Source organism: Megascapheus bottae, chromosome 9, assembly GCF_031878675.1.
Source record: "Megascapheus bottae isolate mThoBot1 chromosome 9, mThoBot2.hap1, whole genome shotgun sequence".
NCBI classification, from domain to species: Eukaryota; Metazoa; Chordata; class Mammalia; order Rodentia; family Geomyidae; genus Megascapheus; species Megascapheus bottae.
Genome location: NC_143517.1, coordinates 55,471,748 through 55,485,208, shown reverse-complemented (window position 1 = coordinate 55,485,208; position 13,461 = coordinate 55,471,748). Strand labels below are relative to the sequence as shown.

Below are 13,461 nucleotides of genomic sequence, written 5' to 3'. Positions count from 1 at the left end.
CTTTTTCTTTTCTGTCTTCAAGCTTGTCCTAATATTCTTCAAGCTTTTCCTAGTATTTATATTGCTGTTGGGAAATTTTTAAAATATGTTTTCAAAAACTTGATTTTCAAAACACACTTCTGTGGATGAATTCTCCAGTAGATAATGGCTGTCTGGGGGATCGGTAGGGAAAATGGCTGAGAGGTGTAGGATGGAGAGTGGTTGTCCCACAGATGAGTTTGTTTGTTCGCTTTTTGTTAGTCGTGGGGCTTGAACTCTGAGCCTGGGCCCTGTTGCTGAGTTCTTCAGCTCAAGGCTACCACCCTACCCCTTGAGCCACAGTGCCACTTCCAGTTTTCTAGTGGCTAACTGGAAATGAGTCTCATGGTTTTTAGTGTCCTGGCTAGCTTTGAACTGCAATCCTCAGATCTCAACCTCCTGTGTAACTAGGATTACAGGCGTGAGCCACTGTACCCGACTGTGAGTTCTGGAAGCAATGGATCAGATTCTCAATCTTGAAAAGCAGGTGGCTAAATAGGAAAAAGAGAAATGTGGGTGGGGAATTCTTTATTGCTAACTGTGAAATATAGTTCAATAGTACTGTATATTGTGGGCAGTATTTTCTCTACCATTTCTTGCTTTGTAGAGTCAAGGAATGCCTTTTTTTTTGTCTGCTGTGGGGCTTGAACTCTGGGCCTGGATGCTGTCTCTGAGCTCTTCAGCTCAAGACTGGTGCTCTACCATAAATGCCACAGCACCACTTCATTATTCTGGTGGTTAATTGGAGATAAGAGTCTTACGGACTTTCATGCCCAGGCTGGCTTTGAACCCATGGTTCTCAGCCTCCTGAGTAGATAGGATTACAGGGGTGAACCATCAGTGGCCAGCAAGGAATGTCTTTAAAGTCTAAAAGTTTCAGTAAAAATCCTAGATTCAGAAATTTATGTTTTCACTCTAGGCAGAAGGAGTCCTCTCTGATCAAGCACCTAAATTTCCATGTCTTATGTTTTATACATGCATGTATGAGTCTGGTTCCTGTTACAGGCCCTGTGTCTCTTCTTCCAGTCTCCAACATGGGTATTTCCCAGCTCTATAGTCATGTGATAACTGCTTCACAGCAAGGCCATTTAACTTCATTTGCAAAATGGGAATGGTCATGCTTTTCAGAAGGTTGTGTTTAAGACAAAAAATGCAAAATAAAACGGGGACGGGAAGCATGGCCTAGTGGTAGAGTGCTCGCCTAGCATGCGCGAAGCCCTGGGTTCGATTTCCCGGAACCACATACACAGAAAAAGCCAGAAGTGGCGCTGTGGCTCAAGTGGCAGAACACTTGTCTTAAGCAAAAAGTGGCCAAGGGCAGTGCCCAGACCCTGAGTTCAAGCCCCAGGACTGGCAAAAAAAAAAAAAAAAAAAAAAGCAAAATAAAATGCTGCCAGGTGCCAGTGGCTCACTCACTCCTGCAGCCCTAGCTGCTGCGGAAGCTGAGACCCGAAGACTGTGGTTCAAAGCCAGCGACTCCTCCATGGGACTCATCTCCAGTTAAAAAGCCAGATGTGCAGCTGTGGCTCAAGTAGCAGAGTGCTCGCCTTGAGTGAACAAGCTCAAGGACATCGCCCAGGCTCTAAGTTCAAGCAAGGAATAAAATGCTTACCCTGGTGTAAAGATGGTGCTAAGGGTTTTGAGCAGGTAAGGCGAGGCCAGGCTCCCGGGCTCTCTGAGTCTGAGGAGCAGCTTGGCTCCCCCGCTGTTCCCGCATAGGACCCCGGCCGTGTCCCGCGCGGGGACTACAACTCCCAGCACGCCTCGCGGTGGCGTCGGTACACACACCCGCTCCGCTTCCGGGTCGGCCGCACGGGGGCACCGCCTCCTCTCTGCGCCGGGCGCCGGCGTGCCATGGATCCCGAGTGCTGGGTTGTGGGCGGCGAGTTCGAGGACTCGGTGTTCGAGGAGCGGTCAGAGCGGCGGCCCGGGCCGCCCGCACCCTACATCGCCAAGCGCTGCGAGCCGCAGGTGAGAGGCGGGCCGCTTGCCTCGACAGTGTGCCTTCCGCCCGGAGCCGGAGACCTGAGCCCGGCTGCGGGGCCCGGAATCCCCGACTTGACAGCCTCGGAGTCCCGGGTCTGCTGGCTGCCGCCCGGCGCGGCCCCACCCCACCCCGCCCTGAGGGCTTCGTGGTTTGGGTAGAACCGGTCCAGGCCCAGCCTCCCTCCATGCCGCCGCCTCCCGGAAGCCTTTCCCGGGTCCTCCTTCCAGCGAAACCTCCTCGAATGCGCCCTCCACCCCCTTTCATCTGGTCCTTAGGCCGCAGCGCTGAGCCAGCGTAACCGAGGAACGTCGTGATGATTAAGTGAATGGAGTCGTTGTGTGATCGCCATTTGGGAAAAGTAATGCTCTCGGGTTCACGGTTTTTGTGGGAATAAAATGAGCTAATGCGTATGAAATACTTCTCAGATGCTCTGCGCTGCATACTTAGAAAGCCAGGCTCTGGTGATCACACCGTTTATCCTGGCTGCTGGCTGCTTACGAGGTGGAGATCTGTAGGAGCTCTGAGCCTTTGCTGGTTAGTCTTCAATTGACCAACACAAAGTCGGTAGTGGAAGCGTGGTTCAAGTTGGTAGAGCACCGGCCTTGTGCAAAAAAGCCAAGTGGAAATGGAGGGCCTGAGTGCAAGCTCCAGTACTGGCACATACATACACAAAAGTAAAACACGTTTAAAGTTTTGTGTTTAATGTATTTGCTGTATGAATCGGACAAAACCCCACACCATTTCCAAACTCAAAGATGTTTTATCTGTGCCGGGTTGGTTTCCCTAGGGCATAGCTGGGTGTTTGGGTTATGTCTGTCCCAGCCTGCCTGGGTCCTGCTGTAGTCAGGGGTTTGCCCTTCCTTATTCCAGCCTTCCTCGGGGATTGCACGGTGTCAGCTCCTGCATGCAGAGCCTCAGGCAAGCAGGTTGTGTGAGAGAATAAAAGTCATCAGCGGCCAGCCCATGTTGCTTTGTCCTGTCCCAGTGGGACAATGCAAACTGGACAGAGGCCATAGGTTGTAGCTGATTGGCTGATCCACAGCAGTGGAACACAGGAACAGTCAAGGTCAGGAACATGGTGTTGAGTGACCCTGGAAGAAAAACTGACTCCTGGCCTTCTCCATGCCAGTGGATCAGGCTAAGAGAGAAACGGTTTTTTAAGGTTCACTGGGGCTTTGAGGCTCAGGTGGCTTGTAGAAAGAGCCTGGCAAGCCCTGACAGTACGAGAGCTACTTGGGGAGCTGTGGTAGGAGGATCATGGTTTAAGGCTAGCCCTGGACAAAATGTGAGGCCATGTCTGAAAAGTAACTAAAACAACAACAACAAAAGGACCTGGAACTGGAGAGATGGCTCAAGTGGTAGAGCGTCTGCCCAGAAAGTGCAAAGGCCCTGTGTTCAAATGCCAGTACTGCCAAAAAGAAAAAAATAGAGCTAAGGCCAGGAGTTTGGCCTAGTGGTTAAAGTGCTTGCCTAGCATGCATGAAGACCCGGGTTCGATTCCTCGGTACCACATATAGGAAAAAGCTGGAAGTGGTGCTGAGGCTCAAGTGGTAGAGCTCTAGCCTTGAGAAAGTCCAAGGACAGTGCTCAGGCCCTGAGCTCAAGCCCAGGACTGGCAAAAAAAAAAAAAAAAAAAAAAAAAAAATAGAGCTAAATAATATGCTAGTTAACCATCACCAAAAGTAGCTGTACTTGGGTTAGGAGTATTTAGGGATAGAATTTCTTTAGCCTTTGGGGCTGCACACACACTGCCCTTTCTCCTACTGTGTGTGTGTGTCTACATCTATGTTTATTTATTTAGTGGTTTCATGAAGAAACAGACAACGGCGATGATGTCGAAGTTCTGACGCTCAAGAAGTTCCGTGGGGACCTGGCCTTCAGACGGCAGGACTATCAGGTAGTGTGAGAAGAAACCCTGTGTTAAGTTAGGAAGGTTTTGTCTGTGAAGACAATTTACTCTCAAACACCTCCGTGCCCGCAGCAAGCTTCTGTGATTCGTTTCCTGTAACCCCTCCCGTGTGCTGGCCTCCAGCAGACACCTCTCCACCCACAGCGTGGAAGAAAGGCGCCAGGTGGCTTCATCTGTGTATCAGGTTTTCTCCTGGAGTGAATGAATGCTGTGAAAAAGTAGGGCAGCAAGGGCTCATGGGAGCAGGAGGGTGAGCCTTGCACTGTTTGGTTCCAGAAAGTTCTGGCTCTTCCCTCATGGTGCTGTGTGTGCTAGTCATTAGATCCCCAACCACTCTTAGGAAAATTGTGCCCTGGGCACTAGTGGCTCACACCTATAATCCTAACGACTTAGGAGCCGAGGTCTGAGAATCACGGTTTGAAGCCGGTTCAGGTAGAGCCCACGGTTTGAAGCCGGGTCAGGTAGAGCCCACTGAGTCTATTTTGTGTATGTGTGTGCTGGTCCTGGGGCTTAAACTCAGGGCCTGAGCTCTGTCCTCAGACTCTGGTCCTCAATTAAGCAGCAAAAGTGTGGAAATAGAGGTATGAATCAAGTGGCAGAGTGTCAGCCTTGGGTGAAAACTCTTTAAAGGGTTGCAGGCATTTGGTAGAGCGCTACCTGACGCATGAAACAGGAGGTACCACGTCAAGTCCCAGTCTCAGAAAGAAAAAGCCTCGAGAGAGTATGTGGTGCTGAGTTGAAGCCCCACAAGAAAGGAAGATAGTCGTGACCACAGTATCACTCCTTATGTCACTGGAAAGCCAGCTACGTGACTTCTGCTTGGGAACATTCCCTCTACTGAATGCTGCCGTTCTTCTTTCCTTGTCTGTTGGTCCTTTACCACATATTGTCAGAAAGCACTGCAGGAATATTCCAGTATCTCTGAAAGATTGCCGTCTACCAATTTTGCTGTGAAAAGGGATGTGCAGGAAGGCCAGGCGCGTTGTCTGGCTCGTTTGGGAAGACACCAGGAAGCACTGGAGATCGCTGTGAGCTTGGTAAGTTTTTCCATGGTGTGGTTTCATTTGCTTTGCTTCTAACTTTCCTAGGATGGATGGATGGAGGGATGGATGGATGGTTTCTTTTCTGTCTTTTTCTCTTTCCTTTTTTTTTTTTTTTTTTTTTTTTAGTGTGTGTGTGTGTGTGTATGTGCAAGTATTGGAGCTTGAACTCAGGGCCTCACATTCTTGCTCAGGTTTTTGATTTGGGCTGTAACTCTCCCACTTGAACCACACTTCCAGTTGGGCATTTTTGCTTGTTCATTGGAGATGGGGTCTCTTAGACATTTCTTCCCAGGCTGGCTTTGAACCATAGTCCTCAGACCTTATCTTCCTGAGTACCTAAGATTATAAGGCATGAGCCACTGTTTCTAAAACAAAACTAAAAACTGAGGTGTTACTAGTAGAAACATTGTTGTGATGTAAGAACGGTTGGGAAGAACAGCTTGGAACTTATGGTCATTTTCTTGCAATTTTTTTGTGTTAATATTCTTTATTGCCTGAAAATCTCATTGGATCTTAAGAAAAATAAACAGGACAGAAGGATTGAAGGTTGATTTATTTTCTTAGATTTTTTTGTTGTTGTTGTTGTTGTTGTTAGTCGTGGGACTTGAACTCAGGGCCTGGGCTCTGTCCCTGCGCCTGTATGTGCTTTTCCACTTGGAGTCACTGATCTACTTCTGTTTTTTGAGTCTCATGGGGACTTTTCTGCCCAGGCTGGCCTCGAACCATAATCCGCAGGTCTCAGCCTTCTCAGAAGCTAAGGATTATAGACATGACCCACTGGTGCCTGGCTTATTTTCTTAGATTTTTTTTTTTCTTACCAATCCTGAGACTTGAACTGAAGTTCTGAGCCTCAACACAGAGCCTCTTGAGCCACAGTGCTACTTTCAGCTTTTTCTGTTTATATGGTACAGGGGAATCAAACCCAGAGCCTTATGCATACTAAGTGAGCATTTTACCACTAAGCTATATTCCCAGCCATTCTTAGATTTTTATAAGCTTTATTTCCAGAATTTCTACATTAAACCATATATTCTATAAGTTACAAAAACATGTCTCAATATCATCTCAAGCTTGGCCTTGTTATTGTTCTTTTTATTTAATGTAATTAATATTTGTGATGGTCATGGAGCTTGAACTCAGAGCCAGGGTACTGTCCCTGAGCTTTTTGTTGTTTTTTTTTTTTTTTTTCCTGTCCTAGCACTCTACTATTTGAGCCACAGCCCCATTTCCAGCTTTTTGCTGGTTAATTGGAGATAAGCCTCTCATAGACTTCCCTGCCTGGGATGGTTTCAAATTCTGACCCTCAGAGCTCAACCTCCTAAGTAGTTAGGATTGCAGGCATGAGCCACCAGCGCTTGGCTCCTTTTTATTTTTAAATAGGATTTGCCTAATTCTTTAAGGGCCTTAGAAAGAGAGTTCTTTGTAATTGTGGATTCAGTTTGCTTTGTTTTAGGTTAAGATATTTATATTATTATAAGATATTTATATTGTTTGATAGTTGCATAAATTAGATAGTGAATTTATTCTGAATTGACCAGCCCTTGTATATGTTGAGTTTTCTTTCCCAAGGAGAACTGCCGAGCTCTGTGGACTGATCACAAGGCCTGGAGGTGACCGGAAGTCAGCCGTCTTCCTGCATCTCATTAACTGGGAGGAAACCCTCACTTTGCTATTCCCCACACGGCCCTGGCATCTTCACTTTTATAGAGAAAATGTGTTACATTTTAAGGGTTTTTTTTTATCTTTTTTTTTCTCTCCTCAGGAAAATAAAGCAACTAACACAGACCACTTAACTACAGTGCTGTACCTCCAGTTTGCCATTTATTCAAGTTTACAGAATTTGGAGAAAACAATTTTTTGCCTACAGAAACTGATTTCTTTGCATCCTTTTAATCCCTGGAGCTGGGGCAAATTGGCCAAGACTTACCTGAATGTGGGGCCAGCGTTCTCAGCGTCATTCACATCAGCTCAGGCACAAAAGTGTTTTGGCTTACAGGACATAACTAGCATGCCCTTCTCATACTCAGGAAAAGACCATTTTTCTTGTCTTCCTGAGCCTGGGCCTGAGAGCTCAGCCTCTCCCGGGGCAGTGGGTGTCAGAAGGACCCAGCAAGCTGAGATCATGCCTGGAAACTTCCCAGCCCAGGCAGCAGGAGAGGGAGCTGCAGGGTGGCTAGCCGCTGCTCAGGTGAAAGCCTGTGCCTCCTTCATCCGAGCCAGGTGAGCCAAGCATAAAGGTGCCGGCACATGAGCTCATTTTCACCTTCAAAAAAAATCTTAATAGGAGCCGGGTGTGGTGGCTCATGCCTGTAATCCTAGCTACTCAAGAGGTTAACATCTGAGGATCGAGGGTCAGGGCCAACTGGAGCACTAAAGTCCATGAGACTCTTATCTCCAATTAACCACCAGAAAACTAGAAGTGGTGCTATGCTTCAGGGGGTAGGATGGTATCCTTGAGCTGAAGAGCTCAGGGACAACACTTAGGCACGAGATTCTGTGAGACTTATTTTCCAATTAATTACCAAAAAAGCCAAGTGGCTCAACTGGTAGAGCTCTAGGCCCTGCATTCAAGACCCAGGACGGGCACAAAAACAAAAAGGAAAGCTTGGGGAGAGGGGGCACCTAACCAGCTGTATAATTCATAAGAGAAGAAGCGGAAACTCTCGTGAGGATGTAGAGATTATTTTTTCACCTAGGGAGGCCAAGAAATATTTTTTGTGCCACTACTGGGACTTCAACTCAGGGCCTCATGCTTTCCTTGGCTTTTTCTCTCATTGCTGATGCTTTATCATTTGAGCTGCAGCTCCCATTTGTGGCTTTTTGCTGGGTAATTGGAGACAAAAGATTCTTGGAATTGTCTGCCTGGGCTATCTCCAAACCTCCATCCTCCAGTTTGTCTTAATCATTCTGACATCTGCCCAGAAGCATGTGTTGTGGAGGAAAGGGACGCTGGTATGCAAGCCTCATGCAGTGGAATATCGAGACACTGGTGGGAGCTCAGGGGAGACTGGACCGTGACTGGAGTGCAGAAAAACAGGAGGTAGTAGTTTGTAGTTGCACTTGCCTCAGTTTCCCAGGTGGCTCTGTCACTGTGCTGTTGCTATACCAGAATGCTGGAAACTGGGCAGCTGATCAAAGAAAAAAGTTTATGTTTTGGATTGGGAAAGTGCTAGCCATGAGTGGAAAAAGCCAAGCCAGAGCATAAGGCCCTGAGTTCAAGTCCTGGCTCTTGTGCACACACACCTCACACGAATGAAGGCTACGTGTGGCCAGGAAAGTCACTTCAGTACTATTTCCTGTGGCAGCCATGGAAATACTGAATGCAGGCATCCCAGGAGCGACCCCAGAATGCCAGGGTGGCAAGAGTCTACCCGGAAGCTTGTTCTCACTGTTCCGTGTGCTCAGCTGTAGACAGCTCCGAGGGCTTTTCCTCCTGACTGTGCGAGGAGGAGTGTTGAGGAGAGGACTCTCCAGTGGAGCTGGGAGCTGTAGGGATGCCAGGCAGGGCATCACTGACCCCGCCTCACTGTTGGCCCGCGCTGGAGCCGGCACATCAGCACATTGACTCCTGGCCACTTTCTGCTTTTTCAGGCTCTTGCTTCAGTTCACTCAGTCCCAGCAGCTCTCCTTCGCTTTGGAGAGGAACTTGAGGACCCAGCAGGAGATTGAAGATGAGATCAAAGGACTGGGCCTCGGCGAGGCCAGCCTGCAGCTCCTCACCCAGGTGAGCCAGTCCCCAGGCTGACAGCTGCTTTGCCTGGCCCCTGTACCAGGGTCCTAAAATCTCACCACTCAGTGGTCACCAAATCAACCCCCTCTCCGTCCTCCCTGTGCTTGTCAGTGCTACTCAGCACCTGCCTGCTTGAGCACCCCAAGTGCTAAGTGGTAAAAGTAGTAATTTGCGTACTTGCCTGGGGACAGCCTGAGGCCAGCTTTTCTGGGAAGGCCTGAGAGCCTGCATCATTCCATTCCTAGATTTCTTCCATTCTTCTCCCCCACCCCACCTTTTTCATCCTCCTCTTCTACCTTCCCCTCACCTCCCTTGCAGGAAAATTCCAAATTAGGGACTACATAGTAAGTTCCAGCCAAACAGAGCCACAGAGTGGGACCTTGTCTTTTTTCTTTTTGCCAGTCCTGAGGCTTGAACTCCGGTCTGGGCATTGTCTTTAAGCTTTCTCAAGACAAGGGCTCTCCCACTGGAGCCACAGCCACCATTTCCAGCTTTTTCTCTGTATATGGTACCAAGGAATTGAACCCAGGGCTTTGTCCATGCTAGGCAAGCACTCCAATAGATCACGCTCCTGGCCCTCTTTTTAGAATTTTAAAAATAGATTTATATTACTTTAAAATAGTCATACAAAGGAGTTGTCATTTAACCAAGCACTTTATGAATACAATACATCTTGATCAGTGTAATCCCTTTCTGGAACTTTTTAAAGACTCTAATGTTATCCCACCCATGTACTTTTCTCACTGTGTGCTCTGAGATCACCTTGAACTTTTAGTCCCCCAGTAGCTTCTTGTTTTCAAGTTTCATTATGTAGCCTAGGCTGGCCTTGAACTTTGCTGTTTACTTTGCTGTGTGCTAGCCTTGGATTTGTGATCCTCCTGCCTCTGCCTCTACTTTCCAAGAGTTGAATTTAATAGCATGAACCATCCTCCTTGCACTGGTAGCTTTTTTTGGTTGGTCATGAGGCTTGAACTCTGGGCCTGGGTGCTGTCCCTGAGCTCTTCAGCTCAAGGCTAGTGCTTCACCACTTTGAGCCACAGTGCCACTTCTGGTTTTCTAGTAGTTAATTGGAGATAAGAATCTCACAGACTTTCCTGCCCAGGCTGGCTTTGAACCATGATACGTAGATTTCAGCCTCCTGACTAGCTAGGATTACAGGCGTTAGCCACCAGCACCTGGCCTTTTTTCCTTTTTTCTCTCCCTCCCTCCCTCCCTCCCTCCCTCCCTCCCCTTCCTTCCTTCCTTCCTTCCTTCCTTCCTTCCTTCCTTCCTTCCTTCCTTCCTTCCTTCCTTCCTTCCTTCCTTCCTTCCTTTCGAATGATTTTTTATGGCCAGGCATGGTGGCTCACACTTGTAATCCTAGCTACAGGCTGAGATCTGAGGATCGCAGTTCAAAGCCAGCCCGGGCACTAAACTCCGTAAGACTCGTATCTCCATTTAACCACCAAAAACTGGAAATGGTGCTGTGACTCAAGGGGTAGGGTGGTGACCTTGAGATGAAGAGCTCAGGGACACGCCCAGGCCCAGAGTTCAAGTCCCACGGTGGACCAAAAAAAAAAAAAAAGAATGACTTTTCTGGTATTTGACCCCAGATTTAAAAATATCTAATTTCATTGATGCCATCAATTGTAAGATGCCATTTACATTGTGAGATACCAGTGTTAGAATTCACAAATACTGAAGCGATGAGAAAAATGCCTTTAGAACTATGAAACAACAATGCTTAAATACCCATATCTCACTGGCAATTTCCTTAAAAAAAAAAAGTAATCTGTGAAGATTTGTACCTGCAGAAAACCATCTGGTTCCTAACTAGAATCTTCATGAACACATTAGATCTCTATGGAGACCTCGCATTCTATTTCTGTGGCTCTTGTCATAAAAGTTTGACTTGGCAAAGTCTTCCCAACATGCCACATGTGTGCAGTGTATTGCAATGTAGTTTCTGTCCACCATCCTTAACAAAGTACAGCTGATTGCTGAGTGGGTTCACATACAGTCTTCCTAGAGACCAGCCTGGCGATGTCTCAGGTCCCGGGACTTGGCCCTGTCTCCCCTGGCCAATTCTGGCCAGCAGGGAGCGGCAGGCTGCCTCCATTGTCCCATCTGTCACTTTGTGAGAGCACCTTGGCTGGGGAGGACCCAAGGCTCCTCCTGCACTAGCAAAGATGGGCATAGCAACTTGCTTACTTGAGTGTAGTTGACTCTTTTGTGGAGCTTGTGAAGACAGCACCCACCTCTCTCGCCCCCAACTCTCACCCCACTTCTCCCTGCCCCATGTCAATGACTGTGTAGGTTGGCTCAGGCCCCAGGGAGGCTAGACACGCTGCCTCAGAGACTGTGGGGAAGAGAGTGCAATACAGCCAGGATGTTAAGGCTGTTGGCTGTCTCTCTTGGGGTGCCCCTCCTGGCTGCTCGGCCACTGTGATGAGTGCCTCAGGCTTCCATTCATTTTGGTTTTGGTTTGGTTTGGTTTGGTTTTTCTTCTGCCACAGGTTATGGGAGAAGATATTGTCCCAGAAAAAATAAAAGATGAACTTCACGCGGAGGTCAAGTGTGTGGGTCCCGAGGCCCTGGCTGCCTTGCTACCAGCGTCCTTGAAAGAATTTGAAGACAAGTGGTTTGGAAAGATCAAGGAGTGTCTCTGTCCTTTGGAAAATCAGTTCCACACGCAAATACAGATCTTGGCTTAGCCGCAAAACTATCTTCCATTGTCTCCTTGTTTACTTCAGAGAGGATCTATTGCTTAATCGTGGAAAACAGTGAATTAAAGTCAATTACTTAGGGGTTTTTTTAATGGCTTCTCTTAGATTATTCCCTTGTGTTGTTTTTTTTTTTTTCTTTTTAGCTTGTGTTTGTACATGTGTGTTGGGGCAGAGGGGACTAGAACTCTTTCCCCTCTCTTCTCTCCCTCTCCTCCTTCTTCACCTTTCTCCCTCCATCTTTTCTCTGCTTCCTTTCCTCTCCCTTTCTCCTCTTTCCTCTCTCTCCTCCTGTCTCGTCTCCTCCTTTTCTTCCCCTCCCCCCTCTCCTGTCCTCTGCCCTCTTTTCCCTACATGTTGATACAGGTGAGAATCAGGCCCGGCTGTGGTGGTCAGGAAAGGACACGGGGTGAAGATGCCTCTGGCCGTCGCCCACAAGCCTCTGTGGCCACAGCTGCCCTGCGTGTCCACACCTGGCCCTGGAGTGTGAGTCACTGGGGAGAGAGAGCAGGCTGGCCTCGCTCCTGCGGCGGGGCCATCAGATGCGCTTGCACCTGAGGCGGGCTGTGTGCGGGCGGGCTGTGAGCCCGTGGCGGTCTTTCTTTCTCTACCCTGTTATCTTCCTACTGGCGAACTTCATCTTCAGATGATCTTCTCTAGGTCATTCTCAGAGTCTTCCCTAGGCTTGCAGGGCTCTATGTGGGCCTGCCCAGCCTGGCCCAGCCTCTGCCAGCCCGGCTCACTGCTCCTCCGGGCACTGCCAGGCTCTGGCTCTTTCTACACCCCGTCCAGTGAACACTCCCAGCACCATGCTGTTGTCAACTTTCCCTCCCTCCAGGGGCTCAGATAGGACATTTCTGACCCCGACATTCACCGGGCCCCCATTCAAATGTTACGGTGCCCTGTGGCCAAGCTCCCCATGTTCTGTTGCTCATCTTTGCTCCTAGGTCTCAGTACCTGTGTCTCCCCTTATACATACGTCTCTCTCAGCCCAGTGAAGCCCAGGGCAGGAGACCACAAATACTGGTGGTAGCAAGGTTCTTGATGCCGTCATATGATCTCTGAGGCAGAACTACAAGTCTATTCCCTGGTGCATTGCAAGCCACGCTTGAAATGCAATACCTGGATCAAGCCCTCTGGAGAGGAAGGCAGGCCGGCCTCCTGGCCCCAGACCCCAGGGCCTCCCTACTCATGGCAAACCCAGGAGGTGGAATAGAAGAATATTGATCAGGGCGAAGACCTGGAGACCTGGCAAGGAGTAACTGCAGGGCCTGCATGGGAGGACATTGTGCTAGGCTGGTTGGGAGCAAAGGCCCAGGTCTCCATCCTGGGTCCTTCCACTTCATGGAAGCCTCTAGCACTGTGAATTCCTGCTAAGCTGCCTATCAGTGGTCTTACGTTAGAGCAGCTCTGGGAGTGCCCTGTCCTCCGTGGGGACTTGCTCCTGTCCTCTTCCCTGACCAGCCTTTTCCCATGGTCTGCACCACCTCCCTCACCACCCAGGTTTGCTCCAGGAGTCAGAGGTGAGGCCTCTGACAAGGGCGCTGGGGCTCAGAGTCTGCAACCTCCCCACTAGCACCTATGGCAGTGGAAGCATCCAGAAATCTGCTCCTAAGTCAGGGCCACCAGCCTGGAAAGCATCCTCACTTGTGTTGGGAGACGTGGAGGGACACGCAGGCCCCTGTACACATACATGACTGGTGTGGTTGGCTCGTCAAGGCCTTCTATCCATTTGCACATCCTTGGTCACCCACACCCTAAAAGGGAAAAAATGAGGGGCACCAAGAGAAATCACACAGATCTCTCAGAATATACTGAACCCCAGGAAGATAAAGTTGTGTCTGCAGTGTTTACATCCCTGACAAGTTTGTCTCACTCATTGCTGAGACAGTGAGGCGCTGTCCCTGTGTCTGATGCATTTGGAGAAGCTGTTATGACAGGCCAGCAGGGCAAGTGGAGCGCTTAAGTGGGTTTGGGATGGCTCCTCCAGCTCACCACACCCCAGTGTGTGAGCGTCCTCCATCTGCCCAGATGGGAATCTGGGACGGTTCACTTGGTGGGACCACAGACAT

At 49.0% G+C, this 13,461-nt stretch overlaps 1 protein-coding gene across 1 annotated transcript; it reads left to right on the top strand.

Annotated features, from left to right (window-relative positions):
• The first annotated feature begins 1,845 nt into the window (after window positions 1-1,845).
• C9H8orf76 (chromosome 9 C8orf76 homolog) lies at window positions 1,846-11,388 on the top strand. Its single transcript, XM_090339338.1, has 6 exons — window positions 1,846-1,989; window positions 3,807-3,902; window positions 4,808-4,951; window positions 6,720-7,177; window positions 8,549-8,681; window positions 11,183-11,388. The coding sequence occupies exons 1-6, from the start codon at window positions 1,873-1,875 to the stop codon at window positions 11,378-11,380; spliced, it is 1,146 nt and encodes a 381-aa protein (XP_090195464.1). The 5' UTR covers window positions 1,846-1,872; the 3' UTR covers window positions 11,381-11,388.
• The last annotated feature ends 2,073 nt before the right edge of the window (window positions 11,389-13,461 follow it).